We start from the raw sequence: 20,700 nt of genomic DNA, 5'->3' as shown, positions 1-20,700 counted from the left end.
AATTACTCCAATTCTCATATTCCTCCAACTCCGGGAAAGACGGGGTGTTTAACCTTTTAGATGTAGCCAATCCAAAGCACGTGGTCTGGGAAATGGTTTCATTTAAAAACCACATATGATTTGGGATGAGACATGCACGGTGCAAAGCCTCAGTGCCTTGTACCTGCCAGGCCCTTGAGCCCCAAACTGATTTAAGATCTATGGTATCCTTCCATAACTCATACCCTCCAGTAACTAATTGATCCAGGAAGGCCTTTGAATATAACAATTTTGTATTTGTAAGTCGAACCTTGGACAGTGGCTGTTTGTGAAATTTAAAATAAAAGGACTCCGGATTGGACTGATTAAAGTCAGTGAAATAAGTATACTTTTTAAGAAACGTTTCTGAACTCCCTTGTGTTGGTGCTGGGCAATGTTCCCACTGAGTAAAATTAACCGCATCCCTTCGGGAAGATGTCTTGTGTAAGAAGTGATTGCCATAATGTTGGTAACAGAACAATTCACCATAATTAGCAGATTCTAAATATAAATCCTCAGCATCAAAAGCAGCATAATATTTCAAATCAGAAAACAAACTTTCCACAGCATTAACATCCCAATCATCAGAACGAATGTTTTGTTTCACCACATCCCCCATATTAACTCTTAGTACATTAGGGACATTAACGACTTCCGTTGGACCATGAATCTGAAAACGAACTGCATCCCACGCGATTCCATCCAGAACAGGCCACGCTGTGATGTTAACCAAAGTCAAGTCTCTTTTTAATCTGTGTGTAGAATGTGAAGAGGAAAGTGGGGCCAAAGTTCCATTCAAATGAGTAATGCAAGTTCTCTCCTCGACATAGTGTCCATTCATAATCCGAAAAAAATAAAGCACAAAACCAATTGACATAAAAAGGTAAACTGAAAAAAGGACCAGCCAAATGTATATCCAAGGAGGTATCAAAAAATGTTTTTTAAACAGGCTAGCATATAATGCAATTTTAGAGGGTTTTTTCGAGGCAAGGGAAGCAGAGTCAAATGAAAATCTGGATTCCGTGGCTAAACGAGCTTGCAGGTCAGGCATGGACAAATCAGTGGGGTATGTATAGTCTGTCTCATCAAGGTTAGTTCCTGGTAAAGTATTCAATAATGGAGTGGAAACAGCAGGTAAATCGATGGCCACCTCAGGTTCATTACTAGAAGCAGTGGGCATAATTGAATTTCTCACAATGGAAGGACAGGAAACAGCCGGTGTCATGCTAAGAAGAATCGGCCACTCTGTGTATCTTGACATTGTCAATAGAAATAAACCTGTTTTCCTTACGACCTGGAAGTGGTGGTAAAATGACTGTTCTTGTGCCCTTCACTCCAAGCACTGGGACCGGAGCTCGATAGGAGGGACCAAACTCTTTCTTGTTGTCGATCTTCTCTCGAACCAGTTCTCCAACTTGGGGTAGCCAGCCAACTACCGGGATCTGCAACGCATCATCCGATGTGGAGGGCAAATGTTCCTTTGCAAGAGTGTCTCTCGTCTTTTGTAGATTCTGTAAAACATTGCAATGTTCATCTGCGTCAAAGGAAGTGGCGCGAACCACCGAGTCTAGACCGTCAAGGTCAGGGACGAACATCTTGATGCCAAAGAGCATTTCGTATGGGGTCCGCCCACCCAGAGACCTCCTAGGGAGATTATTAAGAGCACGCTGCACGCCATAGAGGTGAGCCAGCCAATTTCTGCCAGTGCCTATAACTCGGGCTGTCAAAGATTGCTTTAAATCACGGTTCATTCGTTCAACTACACTATTACCCTCGGGTCTGTAGGGTGACGAAAACTTGACTTGGACCCCCATCGAAGTCATGGCATCCTTATACGCCTTAGAGGCGAAAGCCGGACCCTGATCCGAATGGAAGGTACCACAGGCAAAAATCCCTATAAAGATACGCAAATCTCTGATGACAGTCCGGGAATCAGCGCTGCGATGTGGCCATAACCACACAAAGCGTGTGCATGAGTCAACTGCTACTAAGATGTATTTATACGCAGTATCAGATGAAAATGGACCGCAGTGATCTAAATAAACACAGCCTAGTGGTTTATTAGAAATGTACAACTGAGTCTGAGGCGGACGCGTAGCAGTTGAAGGTTTAATCTGCTGGCATATGTCACAAAGAAGGACATAATCACGCGTCTGTTTGTACAGTCCCCGCCACCAGAAACGTTGTTGTAGTTGCGTTACAGTGGCTGAGACGCCCGCATGCGCAGACGCCACACCTTCATGAGCCGCTGTAATCAAGTCTGTTCTGCGATCAGAGTTGGGAATCAGCCGTTCCCCAACATCAGGAATTGTCACAAAAGGAACCTTTTCGGGACTTAAGTGGTATTTATACTTCGAAGGGAATCCCGAAGGATGTTTACTTCCCTTCTCAGAGGCAGCAATCGCTGCCAAGATGTCGCTATCAATCTTGGTTTTCGACCTAGTAACTGCTGCAACTAAGTATATAGATACTGCCGATTTCGCTGCTTCATCAGCAAGCGAGTTGCCAACAGCGTGAACTCCCACGCGCTGATGACCGAGAGTATGAATCACATAAACGAGTGGCAACATAGCCTTAAGCTCTGCCACTCGAACCCAGATCATTTTATGTTTTATTGTGCTACCCTTGGAATCATGAAAATCATTTTGAATCCAAAAGAACAAGTTTTCATTGTAAGACTGGACACAGTAGTAAGAATCACTTACAATTAGAGTAGTAACACTTGGATCTGCGTACTCCAAAGCTAGTAAGAGAGCACGAAGCTCTGCCAATTGTGCGGTGCAATCGCCCAGGGGCAACGTGTGTACCTCCCTGGAAATGAACTCATCATTCAACATAGCACCGACCACAATGGCGCATGCGGAAACGTAGGCATGTTTAGAGCCATGCGCAACCTGCGCCGACCCATCAGTGTAAATGATGCAATGGAAGTCCTCCAAAGGTCGCAACGCCAGAGGAGCAGGATGAACGAATTCATACTGCAAGTACTCCTGCGACCGTAAGGAAGCGTCAAAAATAAACATGACATCCGAGGATGACAATGACGCAGCCCACTGAATCCACCGAGGGTGCAAAGCTTTTGAATTTGGTACACTCGCTTTCGTGACTGCCTCCAAATGAGGACAGGGTGTTACCACTAGCATGCGTTTCCCCTGTGACAGAGCTCGTTCCTTTAGAATAGCCATCTGTACAGCAGTTAAAACCTTTTCTATGGTGGGAAACCGCATCTCAGCCGAGGTGTACAAGTGTGACTTGTAAGCAATAGGTACTGTGTCACCTTCATTAAAAGTGAGGTAAGTGAAACCCACCGTCCCAGGAATTATTCTTATGACCAGGTTGGTGTGGTTATCACGAGTCAGTAAATATTTAGAAGCGAGCAGATCAGCCTGCAAGGATTGCAAAATGGCTGAATGCTCAGGCAGCCAGCATGATTTTGAGAAAGTTGGTTGTATCAAAGCATACAAAGGCTTGATACGCTGGGCATATTCCGGAATGTAAGTTCTGCCGAAATTCAAAAAGCCCAGTAAGGATTGTAATTTTTTCAGAGTTGTTGGTGCGCGCAATTGTGCGCACTTCTCCAAGAAGTGAGGAGCCAAACCTCTACCTTCATTGTTGAGCTCATAGCCCAAAAACAACACTGTGTGTTCAGCAATGTGCGATTTTGCAAAGTTGAATTTGTAACCCATGTCTGCGAAGTTGCAAACAAGAGAATTTACTCGACACAGATGCTCCCAAATATCGTCGTCTGTGAGATATATGTCATCCACATACGAAAAAGCATCAGGGTCGAGTGCCTCCAGAATAGAGACAATTCGAGCGGTAAATACACCAGGACTATTCTTGTAGCCCATTGGAAGACGCCGGAATTGCTTTTGGACTCCAGCGCTTGTAAAACTGGTCCATTGGGAGCTAAAGCTGTCCAATCTGTGGGCATAAAAACCATTGGATATGTCAAGCGTTGTCTTGAAACGCTTACGCACGAGACTATCCACTAGGGCAGAGCCGTGGGTATTCTGTACTGCACAGTTACGGCAATGCGAGTTTAAATGCCGGTAATCCAAAACCAAACGATATGATCCGTCAGGTTTATTCACAGTAAAAAGGGGATTATTCATCGGTGACACACACGTTTCAATAACTCCCTGATATTCCAATTGTTCAAGGATTTCCGCGACGGAAGATTTTGCTTCACGCCGAATGGGATATTGAGGTTGAGGCTGCGGCTGAGACCGCAACGGAATTTCGTGGCAAGGCGACAATTTATCCCAACCACATTGGTTACGGTACAGAGCCGGCGCGAGAGCCCGAGCCCACTCTTCTGCAAAATGCTGCGCATGCTCTTTCGAGACAGTGTTCGCGAAACTGGGTAGGATTACCTCCTCCCCTCGCGGCGCCGCGAGCACAAAAGGTGGGGGCCAGTCAGCCTCCGAAAGTAAAATATCATATGTAGAAGACAGATTCTCCCAAAACACACCTTTAACGGTACGCTGTATGTCACCTTCAATTAACAGGACAATTTCATATAGTCTTTCAGGGGGAGCAAGTCTCGTATCTGCTGTTTCTATCACAACGTAGACATCAGTCGCTGTCATCCTCAGTAGTGGACGCAGCGCCTCTCTGACTATGGTTATCTCCGCCGCGCTGTCCAGCAAGGTCAGAGCCCACGTCAGATTCCGAAGCCGCGTTCTCACTATCTGTGGCATATCGATGCGCTGTTAAGGCTGCGACTTTCTTTTTCGCAAACTGCGGACGCCTAGGCGTAGAATCCTCCTGCTTCACTGCGCCGTCCGTCTGGCGGGACTGACCACGTCCTTGTTGGCCACCACGTCCACGTCCACCCCCTCCTCCTCCACCGGTCTTGGGAGCCGATGTGTCCTGAAAGGAACGAGGAGAGCGTTGATCAGAACCCTGAAAGCGATCAGGCGATTTAATCATCGCGCGGTCGCGCAAATCATAAACTTTTTCGGGTGGCGCAGGAGCTTGTATTGCAGGAAAATTACCCTGAGTCTGCGTTGTCTGCTTCCCCTGTGTCTGTTTTTTAGGCCAATTTTGTTTCTTGGACTTGGGCTGGGCATCTGTCACTGCAGATTGTCCCTGTGGTTGTTTTTTCTCCTTTACTGGAAAATATTTCAGACCTCTACTTGTGCGGCCAATTGTTTTATAAGCGGCCACCACAATCTTTGCTAACTGGCGGGGTTTGTCGGCATCGGGCAGAGCAGCCAAAGCATTCGACACCTGAAAGTTAACTGCATCTCCTTTAACATTGGAGAGAATGAGATCACTTACAATCTCAAAAGAACCACACAGGCGCATACCCAATTCAACCGCTGCCTCTGGACCGTGATCATTCTGAACACGTCTAACGATTTCAGGCAGGGCAGTCATAGACGGGGTGCCGAAACACCTTGTATAAACTGCCGCAAATGTTTTTCCCCAGCTGTCACAGTCAGCAAGTTCAGGAGTAATATCCTTCGGTAGAGTAATCGTTAACATTCTATGTTTATCAGCAGGAGTAGAATTCGGAAAAACCGCCTCCAGTTGATCAAACTTCTCTGCTAGCCAGAATGGGAAGTCATCGTTGTCAACAGGACGCGCACCAAAAACCGAATTTACCATCACTGGATTGAGACGCATACCGCCTCGTTCCATGGGAGCGGCCGCACCCCCCTGGGGACCACCAGGAAGATGTCGACCGATGTATTGCACTAAAGCACGAATCACGGAAATGGAAACTACATGCAGCCTGCGAATTTCAGCCAGGGTGCAAGCCCCGTGATTCGGGTGCGGGGTAAAGCCACCCAACGCAGGCCAATTAGTACCTGGAATTGAGAGTGGACCTAACCTCGCAGGGGACATAGAGTGGGGGAGGGCGCCATCAAACCAAACTCGATGCTGCCAATGATCAATAGGTATTTCCAATGCCCTGTACGGCGTATATTCAGCCGGGACATCCGAGGCGGTGTAGGAGTGGAACAAACCAGAATTAGCGTCCACAGCCGGAAACGTAACCCAAGAGTAAAACAACTCGTAAGGAAACGCCGGATCTGCACATACCACGAAAATCACAGCCATCCCATCTACTGGGACTTGGTACGTCTGAAGATGGTTGCGTACCGCTACGCGACTATGCTGCGCAATAGCCACCGCTGCCGCCATTACAGTATTGGAAATAAGAAAACACAAAGAATACTTTGTAGCACAACTGGGTAGTAATTCAAAGAAACCGTTTAAGAAAGAATCAAGCTTGAATAAAGACCTACTTCAAAAAATAGGTAGGTTTCACCGACACCCCGTTTTCCGGAAACGGACGTGAAGGGGTTAAGGCATGAACGATAAACTACTCGAGTGTCATGATATAAGACCACCGAAACCGTTGGGCGCCATGTTGCAGGGTTTCTGTACTCACACAGAACTGTGCACAGAGGAGTGGAACCTCGGCAAATTAGGGTGTCCCAAAACTTACCTTAGCAACCAACTCACCCCTTACCGAGCTAGCTACAGTGTCTCATTGGACATATCAAACACCCAATGTTTAGACAAACCAGAACATGAACTTACAGTACCTCAGGGTACGTGGGACTCATGAACACTCTTTCGTTATATTATCATTACAAACCAGAACATGGAGTAAAGAAGACACATGTGCATTTGAAATGTTTATTTACTAATGCCGTCTTCTCAGGCGCAGTATCTTTGATAATACAAGTATACTTATTATCAGTAGCAAAATTATCAGCATAGTTACTAAGACATAAAAAGCGAATGGTGACAGCATGTTAACATGCTGTAATGAATAAGAGTTAACAACACTTATATCTCACCCTCCCTAACACATATATTATATTATTATCTAAGAAGGTCTCTTTGGGTTGTTTTAGGGCGGGCCCATACCTTAGTGTCCTAGCATGAAGGAATCACATCAGCATACACCAGCTCTCTCTGCATGTGCACCGCATCAAGTGTGTTAACAATTCTCGTGCAAAGCAATATCAATCCCGCCTCAAGCCCAAGTTGGCAAAGGCTGCACTTGTGTTATGACTATGAAGGCGTGGAGATCAGACCTCATAACAATTCCATATCGTGTTGCTCCTGAAACTTCAGCACTCTCCGTGCAGACATGTTTTATTAAACAAGACTGATATCAGAGCAATAACATATTATTCTCACATACACCACGGCAAACCACTAGGTTGAAAGCTAAGTCAACAATTAAGGGTCGTGTGCAGAAGTTGCAAGAAAGGAAAAATGGCGTTTAAATCTCAAATGTACCTATGCTAACTTAACACGATATAAGGATATATAGGAGCTATACAACAGCCCAAGGTACCCAGGTATCATTTACTAGAGACCCACAGGGGGCCTGAAGGGCCAATTGTGGAACAGTTTTAAGAAAGAAGCACTGGCACAGGGGAGCTGGTTGGCAGGGACCTTGTGCACTACATTTGAAACCACATCATTTTCCAGGTAAAATGTGGGAGGATAACCATGTCGGAAGAGGCACTCTCCCACGAGTGAATTGGCATGGAGTGAGGTACAGTGCATAGGGTGGAGTGGAGTGGCGTAGAGTGCAGGTAAGTACACTCGAGTGGCATATAATTATATAGCGTGAGTGGCGTTGGGAACGCATTAAAATGTTTGAAGACCATCTTTGTCCTTGTTAGGAATTCACATCCATCACTCAAGGACATATATCTTTCTGGATGCCTGTTAGGGAGAAAGCTCTTTAAAAAAGGTTTTTAAGTCTATTCATCGTCTTATTTGTACTAAAGATTCCAACCTGTCTCATCTGTTAATTTGTACTAGTTGTTCACCACAGGGGAACTACAGAGTGACCTACAATTTGCAATAAAACAAGATATATATTTTTCCTTACCTGTATTAGATCCCATTTCTCAATGTATGTGTCCCTGACTTCTGGAGCTGCTGCTATCAAAGCATTGAAAGCATACATGTCAGCTGGAATAGAAAGACAGAATCTTTTAAGTAAAATCTATAACAAACTATTTTCAAGGGCTTCTCACACAATTTGACATCACTGTGTAATGCCCTTGCTGCCACAAGTAAACTACAGAGACATGCAAACAAATGGCACGCCATACAGAAATCATCTCTTCATATAGCTTATTATATCAATTAACAATTCATTGATTGGTCTGACGGAAATTTCCCCCTTTCTCCTAATGCTGTTGAGATGCTCAGACAGGCAAGGTTCTTAACCAGACCTTCCTCAAGCAGCCACATATCATCCATTCTGAATAGACAGTTTGCACTCTGCTCCTATGATCCAGATGAGGTCTGTACCTCCGTGCAATCATCCCTGCCACTTGTGTAAATAAAAGCACATGGTTTCTTCAGCCTGTGTCATTCTGATTAGACTCAGTATGTCAAATGCTCACCAATCTGCCTGTGGTTCTGCAGGTCTGTGTACATGCTGAAAGCCTTGCTGTAGGCACCATACTGGAGGAGGAAGAGGAAGAACACCCAATTAGATGAAGACTGACTATAGCAGACAAAGAATGAGAACTCCTATTCTGAATTTGAATACGATTTACAAAATTTGAATTTACCTTTACCATCCCTCGGATCATTGTGCAGAAGGAGGAAACATTTTTTTCAGGCATTAGACTAAATATCCTCTCAGCATTATTGTTCTCCCTAAACACAATGAAACAAAAACATCAACTTTGGTGTGCAAAAAAGGTAAATTGCTTCGAATGAAACACCAGTAACATGCGCCTTCTAAAAAAATACAATCCCATTATATTTGTCTTTATTACCAGTGGAAAACCACAAACCAGATTACAGATTGGTGAATGAATGCTATCTTGACCATTTCATTCCAGGAAACAGCCATTACAACGTGGATGTTAACATGCAGCGCCTTTACCACGGCTGCGTTACAACTCATGCACGGTTACCACACATTCAACCGATCGAAGACCCAGGCCCAAGCTCGACAGTCCTGGAGATCCAGTAGCAGCTATAATCTAAAAGTGGTGAAGAAGGTTGAAATGCAGGGGATAGATGGCCGCCGAGAGACAGTAAGACACAACTAAGGGCCCACTAGACACTATATCGTTCAAAGGGCTGTGGGACCGATAGCAGATACATAGTACATGATCAATAGTTGATTGTTTTGGGGGAGGGGGAAGGAGACAGACCTCTTAAGCTTTAACTGTGCTGCAGTTGTCATGTTGAGGAGTTGGGGGGCGCCGTGGGTAGTGGAAGAGTGTAGGGGGGGGGGGGTTCATGTTGGGAGATGAGAGATGTCAAAATACGAGTTGGGGAAAGGAGATGTTATACTTAGAAAATAGTCAAATGGATGCCGAGAGCAGAAACAGAGAAGGGAGTGGCTGTAGCTGTGACAGAACACACCAGAATAGTCATGAAAAACATACAAATCAATACTTGGTGAGGGATACTACAGAATGACGTGGAACGTCAATGGGTTAGGAAATAGGATTAAAAGAGGGCTGGTAACTAGATACCTCAAAAGACTTAAACCCGATATTGTCCTCCTACAGGAGACGCATTTGATGGGCACACATTGTTCTTTTCTAGGTAGGGGACAATACACTATACTTGCACACGTGGGATTCTCCATGGGATCGAGAGGAGTGGCCATATTAATTACAAAAATCACCCCCCATACTACCAAGACTTGAACAGATCCAAATGGTACATCTGTGGCAGTACAGGGGACATGGGGTCAAAGGGCGATCATGTTGGTTAGTGTTTATGCACCCCGGCGGCTGCAACAGCAAACACCAGACAAAGTAGCCAGGATACTATTGGAGTCAAGGCCCTCTACACACATCATAGTTGGGGACTTTAACAATGTCACAAATCCACACATGGATCGCATGCATGCATGGAAATCCAGGGACACGTGGCCCCACTCACTTGGCCCAATTCCAGGACACCCTTGGTCTGACTCACCTCTGGCGTCTACACCATCCAGTGGAGTGCTCTTACTACTACTTCTCAGGCGCACATAGGGTATTTTCCAGACTGGACTACCTTTTTACCCCGGTAGGAGAGGTGGAGACTGTGGAAAGAGTGAGTATCTGGCGAGGGGTATATCCGATCACCCACCTCTCTGGCTGACAGTGGGAGGAAGAACAAGTGGACGCAGAAAGGAATGGAGACTAAGTGCCTGGGGCCTAGAGGATGGAGAAGTTGCCAGTGAAATCCAAATTGACTCAGAATTATACTTTAGCGAGAATGAGGGCTCAGTGACATCTGCGGTCACTCTATAGGAGGCATTTAAGACGGTGGTATGGGATAGGTCGTAAAACGTAGTCCACAACAAGAGAAAGGAGACTCGAGAGATTGAGATTCTGGAGCGTAGGCTGTAGGAATTAGAAAGGAATATGGGTCCTGAGGCCGACCAACACACTCTCCGCCAATGGAGAGAACACAGAGGGAATACAGAGCACTAGTGAACCACGAAGTGAAAACCCTACTTTAGGCCACTCAACATCGATTATGCGCGGCAGGCGATAGAGCAGGGAAGCTCCTGGCCTGGCTGAGTAGAAAAGAGAAAGAGGCGAGCTGGGTGGTGGTCATACAGGAACAGGGCGAGACCCAGACAACACCCCAAGACTTAGCGGGTGCCTTTGCCCGCTACTTCACAGAATTATACAGAGGCAATTGATGTTCCCACACTCTGGCGGGAGGCCCGAGACATGATAGATAAAGAGCTAACCCTTGAGGAAGTGTTGGATGCCATTGGTAGACAGAAATTTGGGAAGACCCCGGGCCCGAACGGGCTGCTGCAGAATTCTTTAAGCAAAATGCCAGCCTGCTGGGCCCCCACCTGTTGAATATGTTTTTAGCGGCAAAAGAGGAGGGGACACTCCCACCTGATCTCAGTACAGCCACGGTGGTGGTGATCCATAAAACAGGAAGCCCCCACCTAACTGTGGGTTTTATCGGCCTATATCGCTACTTAATATAGAGATGAAAGTCCTGGCTACATGCCTTCGGACGATTATCACCTCCCTCATAAACAGGGATCACTCTGGCTTCATTCCAAAACAAGCCACACGCCTCAACCTTTGCCGGCTTGCCAACTGGATGGATACTGTAAAACACAGGGCCAGTTCACGTGTTCCTCTCCTTTGATGATGAGAAGGCATTTGACACAGTTCACTGGCCATTTATGAGGCAAACACTGTCGAGGTTTCGATTTGGGCCGGGTTTTATGACCTGGATGGCGCTATTCTACACTAATCCCGAGGCTAGGGTTCGAGTTAATGGAGCGACCTCGACGAGTTTGCCTCCTGTGAGAAGAGGTACTAGGCAGGGATGTCCCTTATCCCCACTACTGTTTGCTTTAGTCCTGAAGCCACTGGCCTGTGTAATAAGATCCCATCCGGAAATGAATGGTTTTAAGGATGATGGGGAGCTACTGGGTGACGAGCGAATTACGCTCTAAGCGGAAGCCATCTTACTATATGTCACTGACCCAACCAGGACGCTACCAACGGGCCTACACATTTTCGGGGAATATGGTCATCATGCAGGGTACAGAATTAACTAGGACAAATCTAGTTTATACTCAGTAGGGAGACCTATTGATAGGAGATCCTAGAGTGCCTCCAGGCGGCCCAAGAAGGGTTCCGCTCCCTAGGCCTTTATATTACCACCAATGAGGTCGCAAACTTGATGCAGAACATTAAAGGGGTCCTAACAGAATTTCAGGAAGATGGAGAAGACTTCTGCTGACAATAATGGGTAGTGCTGCCATGTAAAAGATGATTATGCTCCCCAAGCTGTTGTACATACTACAAAACACCTACTGTAAGATACCCAAGGCAATTTTTACAACAATAAACAACAAATTACGCACAGTTCTGTGGGACGGGGCGCACCTAAGAGTGGAGCTGGAAACACTTCAACGTAACCAGTATAATGGGGGCCTTGCGCTACCCAATGTAAGAGCTTATTACAGGGCAGCCCATCTAGTGGTCATTGAAAGTGGGGACATACCATAAGAGACCATACGCCCTGGAGCGGCTTCAATTTCGGCATTATACACACCTACACTACTTATACGGGGCAAGGGCGCTAGCCGACTGTTGCCAGCTATACAGAGGGAGATAGAAGCCTGGAAGGGAGCAGAGAAACAAATGAAATGGGACACAAAACTCTTGGGAGAAACCCTGCTGTGGGAGGGAGCAACATTGCCAGAGATTGGTAAACTCCAGGGCTTTAGACAGTGGAACATGATTGGAATCTCCAAGTTGGGAGATATAACAGAGGAAGGCACCCTTGCCCGCTTTGCCACATTGGAGACCACATATCAACTAAATGACACTCAAAGCTATGCTTATCTCAGGCTGAAGCATGCATCGTGGGGCTGAGGGGTTGGACACAACAGATATCCCTGAATTTGCCCCCCTCAAGGGTAGGCTCTTGCAGGAGGAAATCCCTAATAAAGCCATCCCATGGATTACAAATTTAACTAAAGATAAGGATTCCGGGGGGGGGGGGGGAGCCGACTGCCTCATGCTCCACACAGGAAGGGATTTGCCCGTTATCTGAAGAGAAACTTATTTGTTATTTATTAAGTGTCCAGTTTGCAGTAAAAGGTTATTGGGAACTGTAGTTCAGGGCTGCAATATTGTTGCACTTTCGTTGATGCAAGGGGTAGCGTGTCAGGTCTTCAACCCAAGGTAGAGAGTAGCTGCCTTCCCCTTATCTGCTCCAGAAAGCAGTTAGTCTTCATACCCCAGCCATTTGCCTGCTGCCTGAAGGATGCCTTGATGATTCCAGAACCATGCAAAAGGAACACTTGATGGACAGAATGCAGAACAATTCCATACATTCACCCCAGTACAGAGATCTGGGCCTAAAGCCAACTTTTTTTGCTCCCCATGCCATTCCAGTTTGAGGCCAACCATATGCAAATCAGTCTTGACCATGCGCCCAAAGGGAACATAAGGATGATGGATTTAACCCAGATCTATAGACTGGGGGTGAATTTTGATTCGCTCTGCATTCCGTCCATCATCGGTGTGTCTTTTGCTTTCTCGCCCTAAGTACGCCGGATATGCCCTGACGTGGGTCCTGGGTTCACTGTGCCACTGGATTCAAGCTAGCCTGGCTGATTAGGGTGATGACACGAAACCGGTCCCAAGTTGCTTGTTTCCGGTCAAGGGAGGACCTGGCTTGGCAGTTCGGGCTGTACTGTTCTCATGAGGCACAGGGTCAGAACTGATTTGCATATGACTGGGTCTAAACTGGGGTGGCATGGTGAGCAAAAGAACGATGGATTTAACCAAGATCTATTGACTGGGAGCGAATGTTTGATTTGATTCCAGAACATCATAGCAATTGTGGTGCCAGAGAGACAGTAATTTCTAGTTGCAGTCAGTCCCTGACTGTAAAAGGCCAGGTCCTTTTTGTTGATCATCATTTTGGAGTAGTAGTGGGATGAAACCCCCACCCAAACAAAAATAGCTTTGCTAATGCATTTGTTTATTTTAGTTGGTTTGAAAAGCACTCAGTGTAGGAATGCTATTTACAGCATTGGCAGATATAGAGGGTGTCTGGTATTCCTTAAAGAAACGTCAAGCAATGTTCCCCAAGGAGGTTGGGAATTCATAGATTTTATTTAAAGAAAAAGGGAAAGAAATAACTCATTAGTAATACTAATTGGGTCAAACTTGTAGATAAATCATCAGTATTCTACATGTAGATGTTTCACGAAAAAGTCAAATACCTCCAAATGCCAAATGAACTTCCAGCTCTTCTAAGTGGTCCAGGCCGCTTCTTATGATTTGTTTCTTCCTGAAAAATATTTGCAGCAATTTGCTTTCGAGGAGTAGCAAGGATAGCAGGCACTTCAAATAAGATTTAAAGATGCAATAGAGGTTTAGGCTTTTAAGGAGGCATTATCTCAATGCTTGTGTAACCCACCTAATAAAAGCCCACAACCTGCAGTTTCATTCCACCTACCGCCATCCTCCTAAGCCTATGAACAAGAGGCAGAACTTTAGTATCCCAGCACGGGATGAGACTTGCTGAGGAATCTGCGCCTCTGCCCCTCCACTGATGTTTACACAGATGGCTGTCAGTACAAAGTGTATTCTCCTCAAGCACACACAAATACCTGTTTACTACATTATGATTGCAATACGCATTTTTCATACCATTAGCAGAGATATTAAGAACAAGCAACATTTGCCTACCAGCTCGATGGCCTCCGCCTCTCCTGGTTGGTCACCACGAAGCGGCTCTCGGTCTCCATAAAAACATATTAAATCCAAGAGACTGTTTGTGGTATCCACAGATAATGTTGTACCTAAAAGCAAAATTAAAAATGCTTAAGGTTGCATGATTTCCTTAAATATTCAGGTGAAGTCCAATGATTGGGTTAGGAGGAGCCTTGAAAAACAGAACTTCTGAGGATAGCTAACTAGCTTAAACAAAAACTTCAATACTCCAAATATAGCTTGGTTCCAGGAACAATGGATTGGGATTAACAGTCGCTTAGATGAATTTGATCCTTCGCTTTTTTGTATACTTTAGCGTGTCACCCTAAGTGGGACGAGTATGCCCAGGTGTGGGTCCTGTGCACACTGTGTCATTGAAACTAAGCTATGACCAGCTGAAGACACCTAATTAGGGCAAAACTGGTCCTAGCTTGCTTGTGTTCGGGTTCAGTGAAGATCTGGCCTGGCAGTTGGGGCTGGACTGTTCCCATTGGAGCTGCATCAAGACTGATTTGCATATTGCTGGCTTAAAACTGAGGTGGTATGGTATGAGAAATAACGATGGACTAGGATGCAGACTTGAGTAATTACCAAGGGCCTAGATCAATTCAAGCATTCCATCCGTCACTTTTTTGCTTACTTCAGGTAAACACAGCAGCATTTCCCTACCAAGAAATAATACAACTATGTTACCCAGACTAAACAGCAGGTCAGAGCTAGAAGAGACCACTTTTAGATAAGACGTCAATCTTCACAATAAAAAAAAATGTCTTTTTGGTGTCCAATTCTTTTATCTCAAATAACGTTATATCTTAATGCTCTAGTTGGCCTTTTAAGGAACATGCTTAATAGCAACAAGCAGAATGTATGCTAAACAAACTATGATGGTTTAGAATGACTCATTCACAGTCTCAATCCCCCAAACATATTTCATACTGTTAGACTGCAGGCAGCTTCAAGTAATAATGTTCTACTCACTAAAGACTGCATACCAAAGGCTACTCGCAATGAGAAAACAGTTGCCACTGTTTTGACAGTAAAAAGCAGAACGGTGAAATGTTTACAGGAACAAATGTCAGTTATAGCAAATAGTGATCCATTTAATATTCAAAAAAAGTTAAAATAATGAGCTAGAAAAGGCAGCTTTTTAGTTTTGAATATGCAAAAAAGGTCTAATCTCCAAACGTAAAAAGCACTATTTTTAAAAAAGTTTTAGGCAGTAACATTTGATTTGCATCTTTGGTCTGAATAAGAGAAATAGGGTTGTGAACTTATGATTTTACATACATATTTAAGGTTAAAATGGAGGAAGCTCCATACTGGGGAGTAACATAAAATTCCCTACTGTCTTATAACTGACATTCAATAATATATTACTGGGATACCAATGTAGAGAAGCTTGGGCACTGCTAGTCTCATTCAAGTATGGGCGTTGCTTCAAGGAATCGCAGCATTAGTGTCTTGAAAGCCCTGATCAGATCATCATTACTTGCAGCATTCAGAATACATGCGGCAAAATCACTGGGCAGGAGAGCCGGACAAGCAATAAACAAGTTACGATGAATGTTTGGAGCAGTGATTACCAAACTGTGGGTTGCGATCCACTGGTGTGTCTCAAGTCTATTTTATGTGGTTCATGAACGTCCCCGCAATAAATAAAGATGTCTTTAAATTCTGCATTTATGCACTGGTTTTGTCAGGTCAATTTGGCACTAGGCCAGTACCTCTGGGCCGGGGGTGCAGTGAGAGTGGCTCTTCGTACTTGTTTCCTCTCCACATGTATGTATACTTGTAAAGCGCACTGTTACCCCATCACTCGGGGCGTCCTGGCGCTGTATACCGCTGGGGAACCCGTCCTGGCTTTCCCTGTGAGAGGGCACCCACAAGGTGAAGCCAGGCATCCCCGGCACTGCTAGGGCCGTTGTGGAGATTAAGCAAGCTATTGCCCAGAGTTGCAGAGTGGGACCTATGGTTAGTGTAGGCACCTAGGCGAGAATTATCGAGTCCGCGGACATTGACCCCAGACCCTGCCGCGTCGGGAATTGAACCCTGTTCCCGGGCCGACCTCTGCTTCAGGGTATGCCGCTTCTAACCAGTGAGCCACACTTCTTCACATGAGAAATATAATTGCGGCGACTTAGCATCTTCGGATGTCCTGTCCTATTATCAGGCGTCCCACTTGCTGATATTGAATGAGTGGTGGTATGGGGAACGGGGAGACCCAGCCTATGCTCTGGAGAGATATCGGATGGAGCCAGACACCCTACACACTTTATTGTCCTCGGCTCGGAAGAGAAAGAGGCTCCCGATGGTCACACAGGTGGTCTTTCAGGTCTGGCGACGGGCGCTTCATCGTATGGGATGGTGGAATAGACTGACCGAGGAGACTCCACTGTGGCAGAACGGTCGTTTACCGGCTCTGGCGTCCTTACAGGGGTTTCGCAGCTGGGACGCAATAGGAATCTCGGCATTGGGCCATGTAATGAAAGGCACGACCCTAAAATCATTCCAAGAGCTAAGGGATGAATATAGTATGCCCCAGACCCAGTTCTTTAAATACTTGCAGTTCAGACATGCCATCTCCCCCGCACTGGAGGGACTAGACTCCTTACCTGAATTCAGCCCTCTAGAAGCTAAGGTATTCAGGGTGAATTGGAAGATAAGAAGATATCCCGCATCTACCAATCATTAGTCACACATTGTTCCTTCTCCCTTGATAAGCTGCGGACTACATGGGAGGGTGATGCGGGAGTATTAGAAGAAGAGGATTGGAGGGAGGCCCTTGCTGCCCCAAGGGGCGCGGCCATAGCCGTACGATTACGATTCATACAATTTAAATTCTTACATAGTGCCTACCATACTAGAGAGAGGCTGTGGCGAGCGGGTTTGATTGCGTCCCCTGAATGTCTGAGATGTGGTCGAGAGGTGGGCACCTTCCTGCATACGGTATGGTCCTGTGGAGCACTGGAGAGATTCTGGACAAGTGTTTGGGACGGTTTGGCTGAAGTATTGGGTTGGGAGCTCCCCCGTACACCGCAGCTGGGCCTTCTTCATATCATGGAACAAGTGGGTGGCAACCTCTATAAACGTCACTTACTGCTCCTTGGCCTTACCGTGGCCAAGAGGGATGTTGCCCGCGCCTGGAAGGACCCTAGGGCCCCTTCGGTGGGAGTTTGGAAAAAGGGGTTGGATTACTGTATGGGGCTGGAGCGTCCAGTGTTTGAGGCCCGGGGTTGCCCCAAGAAACACTACAAAATATGGAAGAGATGGGCAGAGTACAGGGGACTGTGGCTGGAGCCGCCAGCACAGCATGGTGTAGATGAAGGACTGGTGCTGTGAGAACCTGGGTGGAGGGGGATTTGCATTACCTGTTACATAACTTTCTTCTTTCTTAGATCCAAGAGGACATTGTGCAAGGGGCTAGGGTGGGATCCGGGTGGGGATAGCTAATAAGGGGCAGGGAAGTGGGAGAGTTGTGGTAATTATGCTTCATTGAACGAATGTATTGGTTGCAATTCTATGCATTTTGATCATATGCTCACAACCCCTCCGGTGTTCGGAGTACTGTGGTTTACATGCAATCTCTCTTAAGAAAACAATAACATTTTGTTCTTGAATTCTGCATTTATATTGTCACATTTGCTGCGCTTCAAAGTCTGAGGTTAAATGTCAGGCTAGGTCTTATGACAAAGTGCTGCTTATTTTTTTTAAATGGGGATTGGTGTTTACAAACTCCCTAGCTTTGCAATCAGAGAAAGAAAAGTAAAGTGAATTATGTGTCAATCTTACTAGCTATACAGGAAGTGTGAACGGTAAGGTAGCAGGATGAATTTTTTGGTAACACAAAATGTAAACACATGTAAATTAATTGTTCACATTCAGCAGTTAGGAAAGCCAAAATGAAGCACTTTTTGGCAATTCTGAAGTATGATGGAAGCATATTTTAATAGGATCAAAACAAATTAAGCCACTAGTTAGTGAGGTACAAAAGATAAATATTCACGGAAACCGGATTTCCACACATTATCATTTGTGTGCAATATAGTTTTAATAATAAAACTGTAGGTCTGTGCACATTTTGTGGCCATTTCCAGTGCCACAAAATGCTGTAGTTACATAAAAATAAAAAGAACCTGCGTCCATTAAAGCTAGCTGGATTGCAAAAGTTGGTTCTTCTAAAAAGGGCTCTGTGGTTCAAAAATGATTGGAAAGCACTGGTTTAGAGGATTATAAATCCACTTCAACTTTCTACAAAGGGCATATTCCAGTCCAAGGAATACAAATAAGATATACCTAATGGATACATCAGAATGTTTTTTATGTACAGTGTCACAAGCTGGGTTTCTATACAAGATGTGGGCAAGCCTGAAAATATTACAATATTTGGAGGAATTTACAGACACATTATCTAGAACCTTTAGCATTTACTGACCTGTGCAAGATGGAGGGATGTATTCTAGACCTATTTTGGTGCACACAAGTAGCAGTGCTCTATCAAGATTCCTAGATCTATCATTGCTATTAGTAAGGAGGACCATACCAATGCCATGGAAGCCCCTGAAGCCCTATTGCACAGAAATGAGACGACCTTCTGAAGATCTTCTTACGAGATATTAATAAAAATTAGCACATGCCACTGTGACATTCAGGAGAGCAACATAATATTAAAACAACAAATTGGACCACAGAGTAATAGAGTTGAAAGTTGTAAATCACTCCTGATGTGCCGTCATAAATATTAAGATATGTACTAAGTAAGGTGCCCTGGAATAGAGCATTAACTCCTGGACATGTTCAAACACCTCCCTCCTACACATCTGTGTTACTGACTGTCTTGTTATTTTTTGATAAAAAGAAAATATTTTGTTGTCCTAAATAAGCTGTGACTTAATAAGATATCGTTTAAAAGTAAAGATTAGGCATGCTCTGAAAATGATCACCATGCAACTACAAATAAAAGATAAACGCAATCAAAGGTCAAGTAAGTTGTATATGTGCTCATGAACTAGGCAATAAATATAAACTCAACTGTTATACTTTGATAAACTGAAAAAAAGTTTGAAAAACAATAAAAGATTAGAAATAATCCTTTATTATAATAAATAGTCATCCCACCTCACATATACATTTTCTAACTTCAACCCGTTTCAACTGCTCAAGGCAAAGACATGTACAAATTGCCAAAGGATAAATAAATATTTGCTCATCACAGGCCCAAGATTGACATTAAAGCATTCACTAACTGCACATACATTATTTCTTAAAAAGTTAAAGTATTTGCGCTGAAAGTTTCAAATAAGCCCAGAAATCATGCAAAGCTTTCCAAGGCAGGCAAAAATGTTACTAGAGTAGCTCAAAAATGTATCAAGGCACAGCCTAGAAGGCAAACTCTCAAGAAAGAAAAATCACCTGCTTGCAGAAGCTGGTCGAACATGTCCACTGAATCTTTCACTCTCCTGAGCTGGATACGTTCCTTCAAACCTGCTTCACTCACCTCTTCAATCCGAGGCTGAAGATCCTCAGGCATCAAACACTGAAAGAAAGGTATCTCCCGATTAAAAAAAAAGGATGTTGTGCACTTATTAATTATCAGGTTTTAAGGGAAGAAAAGCGGACTCAATAACAAACTTCCTCATCTCCAAATACCATACAAGACAGTGCATTTCAAAAGCAAGCAACAAGACCTGCTGGCTAAGGGGGGGTGGGTGAAATAATAAAAGCAACACTTAAATCCAAAGTATGTTAAACAGTGAATGTGGGAAAGCATCAACAAAGGTTATAAAAAAATACATAGAGATAAAAACACATTGCATTAAGAGATACAATCAAGATAAAAATGTAAATATTGTGTGATCAGCTACCCTTCTAAATGAGAACTCTTGAACTCTTGAACAACAGAAATGCACTTCGGAGCCCTCAAAAGATTGTCAGTATATTGGTAGACTATTAAAGAAGTGAAGATATGGAGGATGAAACTCACTGTGGCATTAAGCGGGACAGTTTTTGCAATATGCGAGCATATCTTGCACTGCCCGTGAAATCTGGACTTCCTTCCCTGAGGAACCAGAGCAATCCCAGGTGCTGCAGGTGATTTTAGACCCTGGCTCCTTCAAGGTCATCATTTCCCGACTGAATACAGCCTTAAAAAAACAACCGGCAGACAAATACAACACTGAAGCAGGCTGCTTGGGATGGAGAGTTGGAGTCCCAGTTTACAGATGGGGAATGGCATAGAGCCCAGGCGCTGGTGAGGAAAGTAGCTCACAACGCACTTTTACATTCTCTATAAAGCCTATTTGACTCCAAAGCGCATACACAGGATTTTCCCGACACGGCTGGTGAGCTGCGCTAGTTGCAGAGATACCCCAGCAGATTTCGTGCACGTTGCATGGAACTGCGCCAAGATTGAAGACGTTTTGGGGTGGGGTACAACAGGAAGTGTGCAGAGTGACGACGGTGG

At 44.8% G+C, this 20,700-nt stretch overlaps 1 protein-coding gene across 1 annotated transcript in view; it reads right to left on the bottom strand.

Annotated features, from left to right (window-relative positions):
* Positions 1-20,700, bottom strand: part of PTCD3 (pentatricopeptide repeat domain 3) — a 154,892-nt gene that overhangs the window by 80,923 nt on the left and 53,269 nt on the right. The window contains exons 7-12 of the mRNA XM_078678661.1: positions 19,650-19,773; positions 14,217-14,329; positions 13,748-13,815; positions 8,586-8,673; positions 8,415-8,475; positions 7,892-7,974 (exon numbers count right to left, since the gene is read on the bottom strand). Coding sequence (XP_078534787.1) covers positions 7,892-7,974; positions 8,415-8,475; positions 8,586-8,673; positions 13,748-13,815; positions 14,217-14,329; positions 19,650-19,773 — 537 coding nt within the window. The remainder of the gene's footprint in view (positions 1-7,891; positions 7,975-8,414; positions 8,476-8,585; positions 8,674-13,747; positions 13,816-14,216; positions 14,330-19,649; positions 19,774-20,700) is intronic.

This window comes from Lissotriton helveticus, chromosome 2_2 (assembly GCF_964261635.1).
Source record: "Lissotriton helveticus chromosome 2_2, aLisHel1.1, whole genome shotgun sequence".
Taxonomy (NCBI): Eukaryota; Metazoa; Chordata; class Amphibia; order Caudata; family Salamandridae; genus Lissotriton; species Lissotriton helveticus.
Note: the sequence above shows the minus strand (reverse complement) of the source record. Positions and strands in the feature narration are given on the sequence as shown.